We start from the raw sequence: 21,413 nt of genomic DNA, 5'->3' as shown, positions 1-21,413 counted from the left end.
TAAGAAGCCATGAAGTGTTTTTATTGAAGTACCAGATTCATAAAGTCTGTGGATAGAAATCTTCACCATGCCGGTCACAGCGAACCTTTTCAACATGGCCGACATCCTCGTGAACCTCGTCTGCAGGTTCTCTGAAGTGGTTTTTATCTGCTGCAGTTCATCGAGGACGTTGAGTCTCCGAGAGCTAATTTTAGTTTCATTTACTCTCCTGTGTTCGACAGGCTGTTTCATCACCTCCTCTCTGGATGCACACGCACATTTATTTTAGTCTCAGTCAGCCTGATGTTTCTTTCATTAACTGTATTTCATCCTCTGTTCATTGCAGGCTTTAATATCAGTAAAAACAGAAACTTTACCAAAACCTTAATGTGATGCAGACTCTACAAGAGTTCTGCATTTATTTATTTTTTTACTCTTTTATTGAAAAATAATGTGAGTGAGCACCATGAACTCGTCCACGCCGGACTGTACAAATTATAAAAACATTACTAACATAAATAATATTTTTCGTACAGATCCATCGCAGATATGATTTGACATGAAGAGTCTTTTTTTAATACTTGTTGCTGAGTCACGACAGATTAACGCCCTTTAAATTAAACATTTTTTACTGAAACATTTTAGAATAGAACTGAAAATAGTTTCAGGTCTAGTTTTCCTGCAAAGGCAGAAATCCGTCTTTGACTCTTAATGTGAGGATTAAACAAAATCTGATGTGTGGGGTGTTGGAACAACAGACGTCGTTGCATAACTTTATCACTTACTAACAAAAGAAGAAGCTTCCTGCTGAGTCTCAAACTGTTAAAAACAAACTCTGTTTATTACTCTGTTGTTTCTCTTCCAGCATGTTTTAACTCAAAGCTGTAACAGTGAAATACGTTCTCAGAAACCAAGCAGATTTGTGTCCTCAGTAAACCCACAGACTTTACTTTATCTTGATCTACTCCGTGTTTCAACTGAATCACAAACACACATTGTGTTCATGCATTAAAAGAGAAGAACGAGAAGAACTTCTTCTTTGTGAAAACAGAAGTTATAAAACCTCTTCATGTTCTGCTTGGTTTCTAACTTCCTCTAACGACAGATTAAACCCCGCTGTGCTTTTTCAAAATAAAACGCATCAATTTTATCATGCAAAAAAATGTTCTAAACTGTTCTCAATAGTTCGACGCAGCTCTGTGTTTTTACAAGTGAACCCAGTATTGAAGCGTCTTAAACCTGCATTCTTACTAAAGGCCAGCAGGGGGCGACTCCACTGCTACAAAGCGTGTATTAAAGACTATGCGTAATTTAGACATGAAATTTTTTCCTCACTTTATGGTCTTTAAGTCTTTAGTACATTCACACAATTATTTATTTTTAGACCGATTCAGATATCAGAGGTCAGTTTGAGGTCAGGACCTCCTGGATGGAGATGTGCGTCTGTCTCTGTCACAACACAGCTACACAAACAACACACAATCTGTGTGCTTTAAATGCCCGAAAGGCTCAAACTAACGTCTCCTCACTATACTCTTAAGTCTACATGTTGTGAGTGACCAGCTGCGCTGATATTTCAGCTCGTGCTGATCTGTGTCATTGTGTGTTAACCCCTGAATAAAAGCCTGTATATTTTTTAAATCATGCCCCACGCCTGTCCAGATGTGCTCAGATCTCCCTCTGCTGGTAAGACCAGGATACTGCCTGTCTGTCCGTCTGTCTCTCTGATTGACAGACCTGATATCCACTGTCCCCACCCCCTCTGTCCGACCCTCACGTCTGATTGGTCGTCCTCTCTCTTTCCATCGTTGTGTCTCCTGCTGAGTGACTCCAGGTTTCACAAGCTGCAGACAGAGAAACTTTCTCTCTACCTCCCTCTCTCTGTCATTCTCTCCGTTTCTTCCTTCGATTTGTTTTCGTGCACTTCAAACATCCGTTGTCTCTCACTTTTTTTTCCTTGTTTTCTTCTTCATTGTACGTTCTTCAACTTTTCCGTTGATTTCTCCATTTTAGTTTTCACCTTCTTTTCCCTCCATTATTCTTTTCTTCTTCTCTCTTTCTCCTCGCTGCTCTTTCTCTCAGTCCGCATGCTGCATCGACCTGAGTGGGATGAACATAGAGTAGAATCTGAATGGATAGAAAGACAAACTGTTTTATCCATTCAAATTCAGTCGTACTGTAAACATGAACAATTCAAAATGGTCTGTTTAAACGTGCGGTGGATTAAAAAGTGTTTTCCTCCTTCTTGCAGATCGTTTTGATCGATCAATAAACAAGTTTTGCTTCTTTCTTTCTTTCTTTCTTTCTTTCTGTCTCTTTTTGAACTCAGGGACGATTGTGAGTGTTGGAGACCCCAAGAAGAAATACACGCGCTTTGAGAAGATCGGACAGGGGTATGTACGAGTCGACGTGTCATGAAGGTGTTTCTAAAGATGGAAGAAGTCTAATTAAATGGCCTTAAATTATGACTCAACCCTCTGGTCGTTTGAATGCTGTAAAACCTGCAGAAGTTTCTTCTTTGATTTGAGGAGTAGAGACGAGCTCGTATTCACTCTGCTGTTTGTTTTCAGGGCGTCTGGCACCGTGTACACCGCCATCGACATCGCCACGGGACAGGAGGTAGGTCGTCTTCACGATCCCGTCTGTTCGACATCAACGACCCTACGAAGACGCTTTTAATCACAGATGTTGTGAAAGAGAACGAGTCCACAGAAATATGAACAGCTCTGTGCGTTTTCACGCTGAGATGCTTTAAAACCAGCGGTCGATGTTTGATTTGAGGTTTAAGTGAGAATATGTGGAATAAGAGGAGACGAGCAGGCGGTTATAAAATGTGAACTTTTTTTTGTTTTTTTTTTTGCACCAGAAAAAATAGACAGTTACACAAAAAAAGAAAACATTAAAGAATAATAGTAAGTGCAGGAGAGGTTAAAAAAAACCTTTTGGCCTGTTGGTGCTGATAGATGAAAAAAAGTGAGAATCAATAAAGTTTTTACAATCTGTTCCGTTAGAGACTTGAACGTGATCGGTGTTTAACTTAAAAAGTGTGAAGCTCACGTTTGAGGAAAAGTCTGCTGAAGGTTCATTATTTATTTTATTGTTTTCCTTTAGCACAACAAGCGTTCAGAAGAGTTCACTTTACACACTTTTACACAGACAGACTACGACCCCACTAGTCACCGAGGTCGACCATGTGACTGAAGTTAGTTTCTGGACTCGTTCACAGACGAAAGGCTTTATTTAAACTGAACGCCTTTTTTATGGTTTATGATGCTGGATGTTTGAGTTCATTCAGGGAGACGTGAAGAAAAAGACTTAAAGAGAGAGAAGAGTGGGAACCAGTAGCTGTGACTTCCTGCTTCTTTTTAAAGGAGATTCCTGCAGACTAATCCTGCTCAGTTTCACTTTGGGAGGATTAGTCTGTGTTCACTGTGTCATGTCTGTCAGGCTTCCTCTCTGCCTTCAGATTCAGATATTTCACTTCCTCACCTTTTTTCATCTTTGCTCTCCCATCTTTGTTTTTTTTCTCACTTTCTTGTCTCCGACCTTCTCTGCTTCGTCAGGTCGCCATCAAACAGATGAACCTGCAGCAGCAGCCGAAGAAGGAACTGATCATCAACGAGATTCTGGTGATGAGGGAAAATAAGAACCCAAACATAGTGAACTACCTGGACAGGTGAGACACGCGCACACACACACACACACACACACACACACACACACACTGACACATACACACACACACAATCATCTAGAAACCTTTTTTTCAGACCACAGAGAGAAATCCTCACGACTGGATGCGTGAAGTCCGGGGACTTTGTGTCTCGTTGACTTTTCAGAAATATCCTAAAATAGTTAAAGTTGTTGAGGGAAGTCTGAACTTCTCTGCCCGTTCCCGGTTTGTGAACGAGAAACCAAATGATAGATCTTTAGGAGTAGAGAGTTAAGAAGCAGTGAGAAGGAAGTTCCTGTAAAACTGACCGAGCTGCTGCAGCTTTAAAAACTGGAGGATTATATTTAGTTTTGGCCGATTCCAACTCGGCCGGGATCCGTCTGTTTATGTTGCTGATTCCAACAAATAAAAATATTTAAAGCAGCCAATGTTTAAAACAAGAAACACACAGTCTGCTGACAACATGAGGCGTGTGTGACCTTCCCAAATGTTCCCAAACGTTCCCCGGAAACCTGGAAAACTCTTCAGCAATGTCACGGGAGCAGTAAAAAAAAACAAAAAAAACAACTCTCCTCTGTGGAGACTGAGCCGTGTCCACTTCACCTGTCGCCATGCCAACCGGCGGGACATGTAGGGTGGGGGGTGTCTGGTTGCCTCGGTTACCGGGTTGTCTTGCGAGACGTGCAGGGGCACAAAAGTGACTGAAGATAATGCTGTCGGCGCCATGGCAACAACATTCTCACCGTCGGTGATGGAGTGTGTGTTTGTGTGTCTCCTTGATTTATGCTGTAAAACTTAAAGGAGCCGCGTCGATGACTTGTAGGTGACTTATTGTAATAAAGCTCCTTTATTTATTTCAGTCCACTCTGTAGTTGAGCGTTAAATTGGAATTAAATTGTTGTTCATAAACAGACTTGAGACTTGAATGCCTGCCAGTAAAACGCGTCTCTCTGTGTTAATCAAGCTCAAAGTGCTTTTTCACATCAAATCAAAAAGCGAAGTCAAGGAACATTACGGGCACTCGAAGAACAAACAACTTCTGAACATAAGAAAATAAAAGCAGGACTTTTTTTTCAAACCTACTCAAAAAGATTTAAAAAAAAAAGAGGGATTGAGTCATGTGGTCATTTCGCTCCGTCTCCTCACATCAGTCGCCCGACGTTCAGGTGTCGATCTTAAAACCTGCATTTTGGATGTTTGTCGTAGCTACCTTGTGGGTGACGAGCTGTGGGTGGTGATGGAGTACCTGGCCGGAGGTTCGTTGACTGATGTCGTCACGGAAACCTGCATGGACGAAGCCCAGATAGCCGCTGTGTGCAGAGAGGTACGAGGCAGGAGGAGACACCTGGTTGAATAGAACCGTCTGTGCTAAAAAAATAACATGCATCCATGTCTCCCTCTGTGTCTCTCTCTCTCTCTTTCTTTGTCCGTCTCTCGATCCTCCTCTCGTCTCTCCAGTGTCTCCAGGCTTTGGAGTTCCTCCACTCGAACCAGGTCATCCATCGAGACATCAAGAGCGACAACATCCTGCTGGGCATGGACGGCTCCGTCAAACTCAGTCAGTCTCACATCTCTTAAATCATCTTTGTTGTAGGTTCCTTTGTTGACCAGCAGGGGGAGCTCTGGTCGTATTTAAGTCCAGTAGTGAGAGGAGATGTTTACATGAGCTCTCTGTTTGTTCGCTATCAATCAATCAATCAATCTTTATTTGTGTCAATTCATAAAACATGTTATGACGGTGTGTGACATCAGCTGACAGACTCATTGTGTCCGCTCTCCTCCCCGCCAGCTGACTTCGGGTTCTGCGCCCAGATCACACCGGAGCAGAGCAAACGCAGCACCATGGTCGGGACTCCGTACTGGATGGCTCCGGAGGTCGTGACCCGCAAAGCGTACGGACCGAAAGTCGACATCTGGTCCCTGGGCATCATGGCCATCGAGATGGTGGAGGGCGAGCCGCCGTACCTGAATGAAAATCCACTCAGGGTGAGAAAGTGTTTACTGAAGGGCGAGCGAGGGAGTCTCTCACATCATCATCGTCCTTCCTCTCCTTCGTACCTGCGTCTCCTTGTGCAAATATCAATAAAGCAAAACCATCAGAGAATACTTCTTAATGTCACCACCAGATGGCAGCAAAGTGCAAGACCTCACATATCCACGTGTGTGCTTTTACCTTGCAGTGTTTCATGGGTGGTAATGTTTGCTTGTTGTTCTTCTTGTTCATGTTGCCTAGGCGCTGTATCTCATAGCAACCAACGGGACGCCAGAGCTGCAGAACCCGGAGAAACTGTCGACGACGTTCAGAGACTTCTTGAACCGATGTCTGGAGATGGACGTGGAGAAGAGAGGGTCAGCTAAAGAGCTGCTGCAGGTACAGCGACTGTGTGTGTGTGTGTGTGTGTGTGTGTGTGTGTGTGTGTGTGTGTGTGTGTGTGTGTGTGTGTGTGTGTGTGTGTGTGTGTGTGTGTGTGTGTGTGTGTGTGTGTGTGTGTGTGTGTGTGTGTGTGTGTGTGTGTGTGTGTGTGTGTGTGTGTGTGTGTGTGTGCACATATGGTGCTCTCAGCTGACCAAAGAGCTGCACAGTGACTTTACATAACAAACTGTAAATGCATTAAAACTGAAATCCTTCTGATAGTTTCAGACCAACAGAGATGAAACACGACCCTGAGAAGTGTCGTTCCTCTCAGCATGACTCGGGTGGTTTTGTGTTTCTGTTGGTGAAATAAACTAGTTTCAGCTTGCTGCTCACAGGCAGACATATTGGGGGGGGGGGGGGGGGGGGGGTTTAGTTGGGTCACTGTACGATGAGCTCAGAGCTCTGAGGGAATATTTAATGTTTCAGAAGGAGGCCTGTTAGAGATGTGAATGTCTCCTCGGTGAGTGTTTCTGTGTCGCTACAGAATCATTGGTGCATTACTCTTCAGTAAGGTCTGAAATGTGTGTGTGTGTGTGTGTGTGTGTGTGTGTGTGTGTGTGTGTGTGTGCGTCAGTGGCCTTAATGTAAATAGATAGAAAAGAGTTGCGTCTGTGTTGTGCTGCAGAACCCAGAACTGAACCTGAAGAGAAGAAGTCTGCTCTGCTGATATTTGTCTGGTTTGAATAGATATCAGTGTCTCTGTTTTCTGACATATTTCTGTCTCTTCTCCTCCCCCTTCCCTCCCTCCTCTTCCTCCTCTTCCTCCTCTCCCCCTCTCATCCTCTCTTCACTCCCTCAGCATCAGTTCCTGAAGATGGCGAAGCCTCTCTCCAGTCTGACCCCTCTCATTGTGGCCGCCAAGGAGGCTGCCAAGAACAACCGTTAGCTCGATTTGCACTCATTATTTCGTCTGTCAGTCTCTCTGTCTCTCTCTCTCTTCGATCCCTCCAGCCTCTCTCTGTTCTTTTTTTTTCTCAGTAGATGGGAGGGCGGGATGGCTGCTGGCTGGGTTAAAAAAAAACAACCTTTCACAACCCGACTGTCTCTTCCTTCTTCTTCTTTTGTTTGTAACTTTCTCTCCTCTCTCCGGCGACCCTGAGCTCTGCCTTCCTGTAACATCTTTTATCGTCACTCCGCTGGACTCGGACAGGAAGCTGGGGCGGGGGCGGGGCTTACTGAATGACATCATCAGTCGATCTGTGATCAGGTGATGTCCTCGCTGACGCATAGACGCCACGGCCAGTACGAACAAATCGACTAGGAGAGACAGAAAGTTCCTCCTCAGAGCCGAACCCGGAGAATGAGTTTGTTTGTCTTTTTCTACAACAGCCGACCAGCATCCTCTGCTGTAGACTGAGCGTGTGTGTGTGTGTGTGTGTGTGTGTGTGTGTGTGTGTGTGTGTGTGTGTGTGTTTTAACTATCATTCATCCATGGGTTTCAATCTGACTACTATGTCGTCTTCAATCTCAAAGTGCATTTGTTATTTCATTTTTATCCAACTTTTTTATCAGTTTATCTGAGTGTGTGTGTGTGTGTGTGTTTGTGTGTGTGTGTGTGTGTGTGTGTGTGTGTGTGTGTGTGTGTGTTCGTCACACAGAGGATGTCTGGATATTGATTAAGTTGATTGTAGCGTAACCTTCTGTAGTGTTTGAGGCGGAGCAGGTTTGGTACTCTGTTGTGTCTGCGGTTTGAGCTGCGTGTTATAGATTAATAATATTAATTAAAATAAGGACAGACAGTCGAGCCCAGAGCCATGGATCGAATGAGTTCAGAACACATCCTATTTGCTCCTGAACAGTTTTAATTTGTAGGTAAAGAAATGACTCGGAGTGAAAGTAAAAACCTTCCAAACTTGTATTTAAACAGTTGCATCTCCGTTTTTTTATCTCGCTCTGATTCAAAATAATCCACCCCGCTAAACTCGCTCCATCTGCGGCTCTGGGACGTCAGCGTTTGTGGGCTCGACGCCGAGACTGTGAGGGGGAGAATGTGCATGTGAACAACACTTTTTTATACGGTACGATTTAAGATGGAGGAAAGAAAGAAGAAGAAGTGTGCTGGGATGATGTTGAAACTTAAAAAAGAGGATACATGAAGGATGCTTGTGTACGAATAGACGAGATCGTTTCTTAATCCTATTTTTAGAGGAATAAGACAAATAAATGCTACGAAGGTACAGTGTTTATTTCCTGTTTTTCCCCCCTGGAGAACATATAAGGTGTATATTTTACTTGCAAAAAGAAACACTGCATCAACAACAACAAAACAAAAAAAAGACAAAAACAATCTGTTCTTGTTTACAGAATCGCTGTTTTTTCTAAATAATTGATCAATGTCAGAAAATAGATTATCACCTGTTTTTTTTATTTTTTTTATTTGGATACCGAGGTTTGAGTATTTGTTTTGGATTCTGTTATTTCTTGCTGTGATAAAAAGAAAAAACATCCTGTAACAGTCAAAGTCACATGTTCCTATTCTGCAAGAGCCAAAGCTTTGGATCAACAGCCACGGTTGTTCGTCACTCGACTTAAAAAAAAAAAAAAATCGTAACTTCGATGTAAATATCTTCCAAAACGTTTCCAAAACATCTGTTCAGAACTTTGACTTTAATTTCTGCTTCTTGGTTTTGATTGTTTTCGTTAAAGTACCTCTGGCCTTAAACTGTTTAAACGGTGGAGACTACTTCAGAGCCGCTCCGATGGAAACGACACGCTGCCAACAGTTCATCACTTCTGCTACGACATGAAAGATGAATGACGTCATTTCATGATCGGCTGGATGTTTACGATGTGCCACCGAACAAAACTTGAGCCCGCAGTTTGAAGTGAAAATTAAGTAAAATATTAAAGTTAGAGACCCTTCAGGGAGGCTGGTCCACAAAGAGATTCACTTTTCAATGTCTGGCTGATTTTCTCAAACAAACAATGATTCCTACCACGTCACTGACGCAGCACTGAAACAAGAGGTCACAAGTCCCCGACTGCTGAAGTGACCTTGAGCAAGACACTAAAGCTCGCTTTAAACTGCCTGAAACTGTTGACACTGTGTTGTGTGTCCTGGTCTGAACCCCCCCCCCCCCACACACACACACACACACAGAGCTGAACCAAAAAGACTTTTCCCTGGTCTTCCTTTTGAACTATATGACCCAGATTTAATGATGTTTAACTCTTGATCATCAAAATATGAAAAATATCTGAACAATAAGTTAAACTAATATTCCTGATGACCATCACTTCCTGACTTTTTTTTTTGCTTCGTCTGTTTAAGGAAATTGAAATTATTTCACAATTATTATTTTTTTGGTCAAAACAGCTTGAGGGGCGGGTTCAGACTTGGTCGTGAGGTGGTCGATGTAGTCTTCACTCCCCGGTGTATCAGAGCCATAATTTATCTGTTTATAAGTCATTTTGATTTTTTTTGAAACATCTCTGGAAAATGAAAAGAATAAAACTGTACAAAAACTGGAAACCTGGTCTGTTGTTTTTATTGATTTTATTTTTTATTTTTTTACAAACATGGATTAAAGAGGTGTTCGTCACCTTAAATGCAAAAATTCTGACAAAAAAAATTAAATGGAAATCAAAAACTAACTTTCACACTTGTTACAATAATTCTTCATAATCTTTGATAAACGACCAGAGTCCCACTGTGACATCACAAACACAAACGTCACATTTTGTCGGTCTGTAGACGCTCCAACAAATACATGTTCCAAAAACACTGCAGTGTGGATTTTTCAAAAATATGTCCCCTTTAAGATTCTTAGTCTCAGGATGCTACAGATGTCTCCTCTTAAGTCTTTACCTCTGCAAAACGAGGGATGTATTATCACGTGACTATGTGCGTGTTTTGACCCTTCATGATTTATTTCGTGTCTCAGCGGATCCTCCGGTGTGGTTGTTGAGGCTGAGGTAACGCAGCTTCTGCTTTTTAAACAGAATGACAATGTTCACTTTTAAACAATTACACTGAGAACTTTGATTTCTCCTCCTGAAAACTCTGAAGCCTTTCTGTAACTTAATTATGTAATCGACCATTCTTTGCCTGAGTCTGGGGCGGCTTTAATCCGTCTGACTGCAGGCTCTCTCACCGTCCGACTGGCTGTGAAATTAAATCCAACCAAGTTTTTTTTTTTTCTGTCTCTTTCAAATTAAAAGTGATAATTACCAATCGGCTGCTTCGGCTCCCCTTTCATCCTCAGGCTTATAGAGAGTGAGTTTTGTGATGGAGGAAAGTCTGAACTGTGTGAGTCAGACGTCAGGAGCAGAGCTGAGGACTTTTGAGACAAAAAAAAGATTTGTAGATCTGTTTAAATGTTTATTTCCTCCCATTCTTTCACTCTCTGTATCACATGTCTCCTGATCAGGTAGGACCATCTTATACTCCACGGCCCCTTCGTCTCCTAAAGCTTTGAACAGGACAGTGAAGTGGTCAGTCTCTCTGAGGTAGAGAGAATTAGGTCGCACATTTTATCATATTGGTTTAACAAAACAAGCGCTTGAATGAGGCCGAGCAGTGTGTGTGTGTGTGTGTGTGTGTGTGTGTGTGTGTGTGTGTGTGTGTGTGTGTGTGTGTGTGTGTGTGTGTGTGTGTGTGTGTGTGTGTGTGTGTGTGTGTGTGTGTGTGTGTGTGTGTGTGTGTGTGTGTGTGTGTGTGTGTGTGTGTGTGTGTGTGTGTGTGTGTGTGTGTGTGTGTGTGTGTGTGTGTGTGTGTGTGTGTGTGTGTGTGTGTGTGTGTGTGTGCATGTTGGTCTTTGTTTGTTTGCAGGATTTAAGGAGGATTGGATACTGAAAAAAATTACTCTTTCATCCTCCTCCTAATGTCTCTTACAGGACAGTGAAGTGGACAGTCTGTCCGGTAATCCTCCTTAAATCTTACACACACACACTCACACACACACACACACACACACACACACACACACACACACAGTGTGATGCGATGTACGGCCTCTTCCTCTCGTTTTCAAACTTGTGATTGAACCTCCAGACTGCTGATTGTTCAAAGAGGACTTGGTAGTTTGGTTGAGCTTTCTGCAGTGTTCCTGTTAATGCACATTACATCACAGCAGAAGAAGACCGGAGTGTTTTATGAAAGTTTTAACTTCTGTTCGGGTCACATCGGAGACACAGATCTGAACATAGCATGACCATGTCCTGTCCTTCCCACACCCTCGTTTAACTGAACTGTGTTCAAGTTGTGCTTTTTTTTTCCCAGACTGCAATCATTGTTATAATAAGGAAATACTGCTCCGTCTCCTGTTGCCATGGAGACGCTCATTAAAGGGCTCTAATTGTCCTGAAGGGACTGAAATCAGTGACGCAGGATTTCTGCTTTGCTTCTCTTTTTCTTCTGCTTCTGTCCTTCTTCATTTCACGATAGAAACCTTCAACCTTTCCCGTCTGATTCTTCACACTCTGTCTTCGGCTGTCTCTCTCTCTCTTGTGCATTAAATATGTGCTCTCTCTCTCAAACACTGATGTTTCTACCTCTGCTGCTGCAGTGTAAAGAGTTAGTGAGGCAGGTGACTGCTGAGGTGGCAGACAGAGGAGTGAGAGACTGTGACGCATCAATGACAAGGACAAACACCCACAGAGGGTGAAAGTGACATGAAAACACAACAAAAGAGAGAGAAGTGCAAAAAGACACAAATTCAAACTTTGACCTTTTGTAGTACCATCATCAGGTCATATAATCACCAGACATTTCATCCTCCTAAACTAAACGTAAGTCAGTCAGTCGAATAGTTAGTTTGTCTGGTGAAAAATATTTAGACTGAAGTACGTCCACCTTTAACGCTCACATATCTAATTCTAACATGTGTTTCTAGTCTGTCTACAATCCCACTCAAACAGGCCGTTTGGAGATGTTCCCTTCATGACATCACAAAGGGCAGTAGCCCCTCCCCCAGGTGGGTGACACTCCCACAGCTAGGTGTTTGTTCTGCCCTCTGAGTCTGCCTTCTCACCGTAAACAATAGGACATGGAGCCAGAAAGCAGCGAGTACACCCGAGCCCTTCCAGAGAGGGGGCGTGGCCAGACACAGCTCATTTACATATTTAAAGCTACAGACACAGAAACAGCCTGTTCTGAGCAGGGCTGAAATAGAGGGGTTTATAGACATGATCAAATACAGGATCAGAGTGGATTTACAACAACACACTTCACACACATGATGAAGAGGAGCTCTGAACCTGAAGAGGAGGAGATCATGTGACCTTTAATGTTTAAACTCTAACTTACTGAAGACTGCAAACATTAAAACTGTTATAGAGTTTTCCTCATGTCAGAGAGAGAGAGAGAGAGAGAGAGAGAGCAAAGCTACAACAGTAGGTGTTGATTGATAAGCATGTTCTCATGTTTGTCAACACACACACACACACACACACACACACACACACACACACACACACACACACACACACAGCTGGTGTACCTGCTGGAGAGAGAGATGCTCAGAGATGTACTGACAGTTTGTTAAATATGTTAATCAGAGAGTCGTGTTTATGTGTGTGCTGTGTGTGTGTGTGTGTGTGTGTGTGTGTGTGTGTGTGTGTGTGTGTGTGTGTGTGTGTGTGTGTGTGTGTGTGTGTGTGTGTGTGTGTGTGTGTGTGTGTGTGTGTGTGTGTGTGTGTGTGTGTGTGTGTGTGTGTGTGTGTGTGTGTGTATAGTTGGGTGCTTTTGATTGATGCCTCTTGGTGTTGCAGTAAAGTGTTCTCCCCTCCCCCTCTCCTTTTTTATTGCTCACGTTACATAACAGCCTCCACTGCAGAGGAAGAGCACTGCAGAGGACTCCTGATACACACACACACACACACACACACACACACACACACACGTTATGGTGTACACTGTGTTATATTTTAATATGTTCACATGTTAATCATTAAATGAGATTCTCGAAGGTGATTCTGTTTTCATTAAGAGGAGGGAAATAATCTCAGCAAATTCACTTTTCAGCTTCAGTCTTTTCTTCATATTTTCACTCAGCATATCGTTTGTTAATGGACACGTCTGACTTCACTTTCACTCCTCCTTTTTCAGGATATAATTCACATCTTTGACCAGTCATTCAGAGACACAGAATAAAGACAAACATCTTTTCTTTGTCACTTTCAGACCTTCAGCTCGTTTCTCATTGATTCCTTCATTATTCGCTCTCCTGGGCTTCGTTGTAAATCTTCAACTTGTCAATGTGCCAAAGCCTTATACACAGAAACATGATCCAGATTGTGTTGCAAACTCATACTGATGTGCACTTTTAAATATGTGCCTGGTTTTGTCCATATTTCGGATGGTTTTAACACAGGATATACGACACCTGGATAATTATCTTCCAGTGTATTTATATCTTTCTGATTGTCTTTGTGCAGGTTTGTCTTTATACTCAGCCTGTCTTTTCTAAAGTACTGGTAAGTCAGCGTCCTCTCTTTTGATGCTGACATCAGGTTTTCTCTCAATTAAGATGGACTTTCCTTTTTAATTGCCGCAGTCAGAGTGTGCATCGTTCCTTCTGGATAAGAGGACAAGCTCATTTAAGTCGCTCTGTTCTTCTTCTGCGTCTCCGGATGTGTCCACAACAAAAAGCAGCAGACCTCAACTCCATATTTTTTCATACAGTTTGAGGGGAAAACACTTCAATTTGAGGTTTAGGATTCCTCAATTACCCTCAAACAATAAAATCCACCGCAGTGTTTTAAATGTGAGCTCGGTGACTTTCGCCCTCAGTGAAGAAGAAATGTGTTGAGCAGCAGAGCCCAGAGTTTCCACGTGTTTATGTCTCTGGTTAATGCTCCTCGTGCGGACAGCAGGGATCTAATGGGCTGTTCGATCACGCTGCATGACTGCAGGAGAGGGAGCTGAGAAGAGAGAGAGAGGGGTTTAACAGTGACAGAGAGGGGGGGGGGGAGTGTGCAGGGTATTATACACACGAGGATAATAAAAGATTTAATTATGTTTATAAGTCTGTGGAGGAAAGAGAAGCAGATGAATGCATCTCGTCTGAAGAGGCTGACAGCGACAGAGAAGTATCACTCAGTTTAGCTGGACATTTAGGACACCAAACGATGACTCAGAGAAACCCCACTATGAACTGAAGCATCAGGTGAATGTGGTTCATGCTGTAGGAGGAAGAGAGCGCAACTTTCCTGTTTCCACAATCAAGCCAGCAGACAGTTTCACATCCTTATGTGCATTTTAAAAAGCCCTTTTGCTAAACTGAATTTTGTGATTCTGATTGGGGACGGCATCAATGTATTAGTGCATCAACTGTGTGTGCATGTGCACTGTATATATCAGCCTATGTGTGTGTGTGTGTGTTGCATGATTCACAGAGTGTAAAAACCTGATTTCCCTCCGGGGATCAATAAAGTAAATCTTCTTCTATCTAAGTTTTCTTACTCAATGAGAGATTACACAAAGTTTGGATTATATAGAAATGAGACAAATGCACCCTCATGTTAATTTGCATTCATATTAATCATTGACCTTGACTGTTTTCAGTGATGTTACTGCAGCGGATCTGAGGATGTAAATAGGTCGCGCCACCAATTCAGTGCAGAATGAAACACCAGTAAATCACTTCACCTGCTGCAGGAGAAACAATTATTCAATTCATGAATCTATGTGCAGCGCATAACTGATTCATGTTGTTTACAAATGCACAAGAGAACAAATCCGGTCTTACGAAGGAGCAGGAACTGAGCCTGAGGCGCTGCAGACTCTCAGGATCATAGATGTTGGATTTGTGGAGATTCAGATCGTATTGTGAGAAATTGTTTGAAACCCAGGAGACAGAGCGGATCCACTGGATCAGCAGGTGACGGGACTTTGACTTATCGAAGAGGCCACAGGGACGATAAGGTGCGACTGGCAGGACTCTTGTAAACACACACAGCCCACATTACAGCCATTATCTATTTCATATGAGGAGCATGCACTCAGCTGCTTTCCAACAGAGTCACACAACCAGTGTTTGAATCCTTAATGCACGGAAAAGAATCTGCAGCAGAGGCATCAAGAGTCCTCTGCAGAGCTGGACACTCAGCGTGTACTTAGTGAATCAGAGTCTTTATGGTGTATTTACGTCACAGAATAAATCCAGTTCCTGCCTCATACAAGAATAGAAACCTTTACAGCCACCTTGATGCAGGAAGATAATATTGCAGGTGCATAAAAGCATCAACGTTTGATGTTTTTATGATTTTTCTGGGGGGTTTTTTCTGGTACTAAATTACTGTGAAGTATGATTGGATCCACGCTAAGCTAACCTAATAAATAGACGTTATGCTTAAACAGCAGCAGACTTAGATTTTAAATTTTTTATTTACACACTCTTTGTAAATATTTTTTAAGACATATTGTGACATTGCAGGTCAGGCTAAAAGGCATGGCGACATGTGATGGAAAGATGCTGCCATGTTTGCTCTTATTCTCTTTCCTCTTTCTCAGGGTGAAATTATAAAACAGTCACAATCCATCGACACGTCTCTTCAGAGGCCACAGGAGGATGTTTCAGCGATAAAGAGGGTGATGGATGCTTCATGTTTGTCTTTTATCTCTGAGACCAATCTGTGCTCAGATGTCCTTTACTGGCAAACATCACTCATGCACTTTAATAAAGCTTTTCCCGTGTGTGTGTGTGTGTGTGTGTGTGTGTGGATGGCGACTCCCTTGTAAGGTTGCCTCTGTAATGCTCCTGTTACTGTGGCGACCGATGCCTTGTTGACCAGATTCAATGCCTTGTGATTAAAGGTGCACTGAGTCGCCATGGCAACGCTGTACGTAGGCGTTGCGTAAGTGGAGACCTGAGAGAGTGTGTGTGAGTTAAAATCTGTGTGTGCATCTCAATGTGTTTGTGTGTGTGTGTGTGTGTGTGTGTGTGTGACACTTCTGACCTGTAAATAAAAGAGGTTTTATTATTCCAGTCTTTTCTATTCTCCTTTTCCTCGCTCGATAAACTCTCCGCCTGCTCCTCTTTTAAACCTTTAATTTATCAGGGGAAACTGATCAGAGCGAGAGTTTATTCCTGTCAGTGTTTCACATTCATACACTTACTCACATTCACACCTGGGAGCTGCCTGCTTGAACCAGTCTGCTGCTGCTCAGCTTTTGAGCTGATTACATGGAGCCGTCTGGGTCATGTTCAGGAAACGTGAAGGATTCATGTTGCTCCTGATGTGCACGTCCCATCAGACGACGCTTAATGTTACACAGAAGTTAAGTTGAAAGTGATTGAAATAGAAATCAGGCATCGCTCTTGTTATCTCATGAAAACTGGAGCCTGACAATTGTCTGTGTTCGGAAACGTCTCCTGCTCTGTTTTTGTTCTGCAGGGATTTGCCCCTGTTATTCCTGCTGTAATGGATTTACTACCACAGCAACTCCACTGATGGAAAACAGAGACATAAAGAGTCAGAGGTGAATCCTGATGGTGTGTTTCTTCATTTTATTACACCCGACTGTGTTGTTATGGGTGTGATTACAGGCTGTTTGTGCACGAGGGTAACTTTTACAGAGCTGATACTGAAGTGAGAGATGGGAAAGAGGAGGTTACACAGGCTGTAGCCCTTTGTGATGTCATGAAGGGAAAACATTTTCAAACAGCCTGTTTGAGCACACATCTTTGGAAAAGTGGAGAAGGAAAAAAATAGAGAGGATGGACTTTTAAACACGTATATATGTTAGAAAAACACGGTGAAGTATAATCACATTCATCACTGACATTCAAACAGCTTTATCACCTCAGCTTGAACTGTTGTTTATTTTTCCTTCAAAGACTGCCTGCAGTTATCACTATAGATCTTACATAGATCATTTGAAGTCATAACTTATTCTCAAAGGAAACAGCAAAACAAAATAAAGCAAGTTTCAGCTTCTGAATAAAAACATAAAGTAATATAAAATATGTAAAGTGGTTATAAGACTCAAGGATTTCCTGCTGTGGACTATAACCTGTGTTTGAAAGATCTAGAAATGGGAGGGGACCGATGTGACGTAAGCAACAGGTTGGTATAGCCCTCGCAGGACGCCTCGTGCCTGCACTTCTCCTCCTCTCCTCGCTCGACTGCAGCGCGTGCTGGTTCTGTTCTCATCCCCGTGTCCTCGCGCGGGCAGCAGCAGCAGCAGCAGCAGCAGCAGCACACGGAGCTCGAGCTCGAGGGGGCTGCACTCACTGCTGCACGAGACTACTGCAGCATACAGCTCGTGCCTGTGACCACAAATTGAGAATTAACAGTGAAACCAGAGGAGGAAAAACACCGAGTGAAGGTACATCGAGCAGCAATCAGACAACCTTTAGGTAAGAACATGTTCATTTATTTCTAACGTGATGATCCTTACATTGTGTATCGTGAACACTTAACAGCGAAGAGTAAACAGACCACCAGCAGGGTTGAATGGACTGAATAAATTATTGTTTAAATGAGAAAATTAGCTCACCAACAATAATGTCTTAATTGTGAAGCCTTAACCTTCCTCGATGAAGACAGCTGAGAAATGTTGCGTTAATAAAGGAAGTCGTAGTCAGTCTGTTCTTATTATTTTCTTGTTGCAGCCTACCTAAATGTGTATTATTTGTATAGCTGTCTTTCATTGTAAAACATAACACAGTGTCGCGGGAAACTACGACTTTAAAAAAAATAATTGTTTGTTTTTAAGTCTCGATTCAAGTGAAGTGCCGCCGTGTTTGGATATTACATGAAACATTAACATCTCACGAGTTTTATTATTGTGTGTTCACAATGTCATAATCGAGTACTATTATGGTTTAATTAAACTAATATGTCGCCATATATATCGTTATTCTGATGACTTATTCCCATCATTGAGCGCATACTGAGTGAGCGCTTTTCTTCCTACGACATGGAGCTGCAGTGGCGTCTCTCGGCTCGTTAAACTCCTTTAACTGCATTAAACTCACTCACATTTCTGTCAGGCTGCGTTATATTCATCCTATTGGTCGATTACAAATCAACACTCTTCACTCAGTGTCTGCTCACACTCAGTGAATGAGATTTTGTCAGGAGGCCAAGTCACGTTGCAGGACATCAGATTTCTGTGTTTATCTGCAGCCAAGGTCAGTTTATAGACTCACAGCTGCTGGATGGATGGATGTGACCCTGGTTTGACAAGGTGTGCTCTTGTTTTGTATCATCACCATGCAGAGCAGAGACGTAATGAAAGTCCTGGCTTGACTTTCTTGCAGATGCTCAGAGAAGAACTGTATCTGTGCGTGACGGTTCGTTTTGTCTTGGAGCATTTTCATCATCTTATCCTGAGTTTTTGCTGTTTCTCGTTTGCTGAACGGCTCCTCGTCACAAAGGAGAGCAATGAAGTGAAAATGCAAATGAGAGCACTGATCACTGATCAGAAAACTATACTGTGTTTATCAATTAAGGCTTAAAATGCTGAGAGACTCTGACCAGAAACCACTGAGCGAGCACGCTAGATGTTTCATAAATTATGTGCTTGGGGGAAATATTCACTGTACTGTGATGTGATTGGCCAGTTGAACAGCCGCAGTGGTGGTGAAGATGAGAACATGTTTTACAGTCGATACGGTTGTGTGTGAAAATACAAAGTAATAGACAACTGTTCATAATTTATGCACGTTAACGACATGCAAATAATCAGAGCAGACAGTCAAATGAGTAAACACACAGAGTTCAGACTTTCAGTGAAAAAACAAAGTTCAGGTTAAATATTCCTGATGGATCGTCTGGAATCTGTAACCCAAACCAACATGTAATGTCTTATAAATCCCAGGAGATTGTTTGAGTTTCAGGTCCCTCCGAGTGCCACATGTAGTTTCTACTCTTCTGCAGATGAGCACATTTTCATGTTGTAAAACGTCAAATGTTTAACTTGATTGTTTGAAAGGAACCCGTTTGGCGCCCAGGTCTTCCAGCTTCCACACTTAAGCCTGTCAGTGTTAAAGCGTGACGTCAGTGTTTCTCTCTCACCGCTGGAGCTAAAACCTGAATGTCAACTTTCCATGTCACGTCTGTGTCAGCAGTCAGGGCTGACGACGCTTCTGTGTTCAATGACAAACTTTGCTCATGGGCACGTTGGCTGGTCGTTTAAATTAAATCGACCTCTAAGTTTCTAATTTTCACTGTGGCACTTTTTAGTTTCAGCTCAAAGAGATTATCTAAAGCCTTGTTGTTGTTGTTTAAGCCGAATACTTTGAAAAGAATATCAATAACAGTTTAGCTTCTGGGCTGAGCACTGGCTTGCTTGTTGATTTATTCGGGACACACGTTGCATGGTGTACAGAGGAAGAGGAAACGAAAGCTCCAGCTGGCCTTCTCTCACGTGTGCAGCCAAGCTGGAGCAGCACTTCCATTTTTAATCTTCCACCTACTGCAAAAAAGCACGACATACATAGGCCTACCTCCGAATATGTTTACAAATCAAATCGTCCTCTCAGCCTCTCTCGCATGTTTACTAAAGGTTAAAAGTTGATTCAACTCCACAGTTTGCATCGATAAGTTAGAAAAGTAAGCGGTGATTAAATGCCCTGCTCTTTATCGACAGACTGGGACTTGGTCTAAATGAAAAGCGTCTCAGTCCCACGTGCATCGCTTTCATTTCTAAGTCTTATTTTAATTTTATGTGCATTAATTAAATTGGTTTTTATTGCTGCGACAGAATATCCCCCACAGGCTGACGGAGAGGCCCGGTCCTGCGGTAGGAAGTAATTAAATCCTCCTCTGATGTGGCTTCTTTCCTTTCACCGAGCCTCTGATGATCACCACACATAACGAGTGGTTAAATGAGTAAATCAATATGTTGGTTTGGCTTATCGTTAATCTGCCCCGACTCATTCTCATCACTGCTGACTCATGTTTCTTCATAAAGTGTGTGTGAGCTCTGTGCTGGCTGCTTTGTGTTCACACACACTGAGAGCTGTTTGCCAGTCGAGGACAAGCTGTTCGTTGGTGAAAACTCTGACTGGACTGTGAAAACAGAAAAGACGTTTTTTTTTGTGTCTTGTTTTGTTTTTCACTTGCGTGCCAATGAAAGCGTCGCCAAATTCTACATCACAGGCTGTCGTTAAAGAGGTTTGGCTTTATGCTGGGAAGCTCCGACACGAGGTGGATATTAGACAACTCGCTGTATTTTTAATGCATCATGTCAAAGATTTCATAAATAATTTACAGTATAGAAGATTAGATTTATTGTCTGTTCATGAAACACTCAGGATACATGCGAGGAAAACGCCTTCCCTCCTGAAGTCAGGGACCTCCAACAATTTAACAAAACAAGTCATTTTAAAAACTCCCGTCTTTGCTTTCAAAGTGCGTTTCAAACTTTAAAGGACATCAGCTGTGCTTGTAGTTTTCCTTCTCTTTGCAGCGCGCTCCTTGTTGCTGATGATGTCATTAAATCAGTAAACTTTGTCGCGTAAATGACGACATGTTCAAACTGTTTCTGTGATATAAGTGACAGGAGGTTTTCTGTGTGTGTGTGCGTGAACAGATGGACGGATCAGAGGTGTGTGTTGGACATCATAAGTGCTCGGTGGTGTGATGTGAGAAACAGCAGAGAGCTGATTGGTGGAGACACAAACGCTGTATTGTGTTGTGCGTACTGTCTCCTCTGCTCTCTGTCCCGCTCTCTATCGTTTGTTTTCTGCTTCAGATTAAAAAGGGGGAAAAGTTTAGCTGCTTTTTGCAGTGACGATGTGTCGTAGTATTAAAAGGGACTGCAGATATAAACACATATTATGCCTCTTTGATGGGATGTGTTTGTCATTTCTGTGCTTGAGACATCGTGGTCACTGCTGCTGAACACACCACGTCCTCATATCACTCTTCCACAATAAAGCTTTCCAGTGGGGACTTTTATTTTGAAAGTTTTGGGTTTCATTTAAGTTTTAACGGAGCTTCGATTAGTCAGAGAGTTTTAGTCTTTACAGGTGTTTCTTTCATTCCTATTCACAGCCAATCTTTTCATCTTAATATTTGAGTTCCTTTCATGATCAGAATATTTTAATCATCCCTGACGGGAAATTCAGCAATACAAGCCTGATATCAGCTTAAACGCACCTTTTAATGTTGTAAAGGAGGCGTGCTGCGAGCGAGCACGCTGTCATCAGCTGACACTGATAATACAAGTTTACCTGTAGTCGTGCTGTGACACGAGGAGGACGGAGGAGCCGTGTGTGGCTCGGCTCGTGTCAGAGGTCGTCTGTCACACATCTCACTTTAATGCTTCTTTGTTATTCTGGCAGGTTGCTGCTGCTTCGTTAACGACAGCGTTCAAACCCATGATGACGTGGGTGTTGCAAAAGTCCTCGTGGTGGCAGAGCGTGACAGCCGTGCCAGCGTTTTCCCACC

The 21,413-nt window shown here is 42.7% G+C and overlaps 1 protein-coding gene across 3 annotated transcripts in view; it reads left to right on the top strand.

The window, feature by feature from the left end:
• pak1 (p21 protein (Cdc42/Rac)-activated kinase 1) overlaps positions 1 to 9,538 on the top strand; it is a 42,860-nt gene extending 33,322 nt beyond the window's left edge. For all 3 annotated transcript variants that reach the window (XM_079354320.1, XM_079354321.1, XM_079354319.1), the window contains 8 exons: positions 2,309 to 2,372; positions 2,550 to 2,598; positions 3,543 to 3,655; positions 4,859 to 4,976; positions 5,111 to 5,210; positions 5,442 to 5,638; positions 5,886 to 6,023; positions 6,868 to 9,538. In XM_079354320.1, coding sequence (XP_079210446.1) covers positions 2,309 to 2,372; positions 2,550 to 2,598; positions 3,543 to 3,655; positions 4,859 to 4,976; positions 5,111 to 5,210; positions 5,442 to 5,638; positions 5,886 to 6,023; positions 6,868 to 6,954 — 866 coding nt within the window. In that variant the 3' untranslated portion in view covers positions 6,955 to 9,538. The remainder of the gene's footprint in view (positions 1 to 2,308; positions 2,373 to 2,549; positions 2,599 to 3,542; positions 3,656 to 4,858; positions 4,977 to 5,110; positions 5,211 to 5,441; positions 5,639 to 5,885; positions 6,024 to 6,867) is intronic.
• The last annotated feature ends 11,875 nt before the right edge of the window (positions 9,539 to 21,413 follow it).

This window comes from Symphodus melops (genome assembly GCF_947650265.1).
Source record: "Symphodus melops genome assembly, chromosome: 10".
In the NCBI taxonomy this organism is placed as follows: Eukaryota; Metazoa; Chordata; class Actinopteri; order Labriformes; family Labridae; genus Symphodus; species Symphodus melops.
The sequence above is the reverse complement of the archived record's forward strand: the minus strand, read 5'-3'. Positions and strand labels throughout refer to the sequence as shown.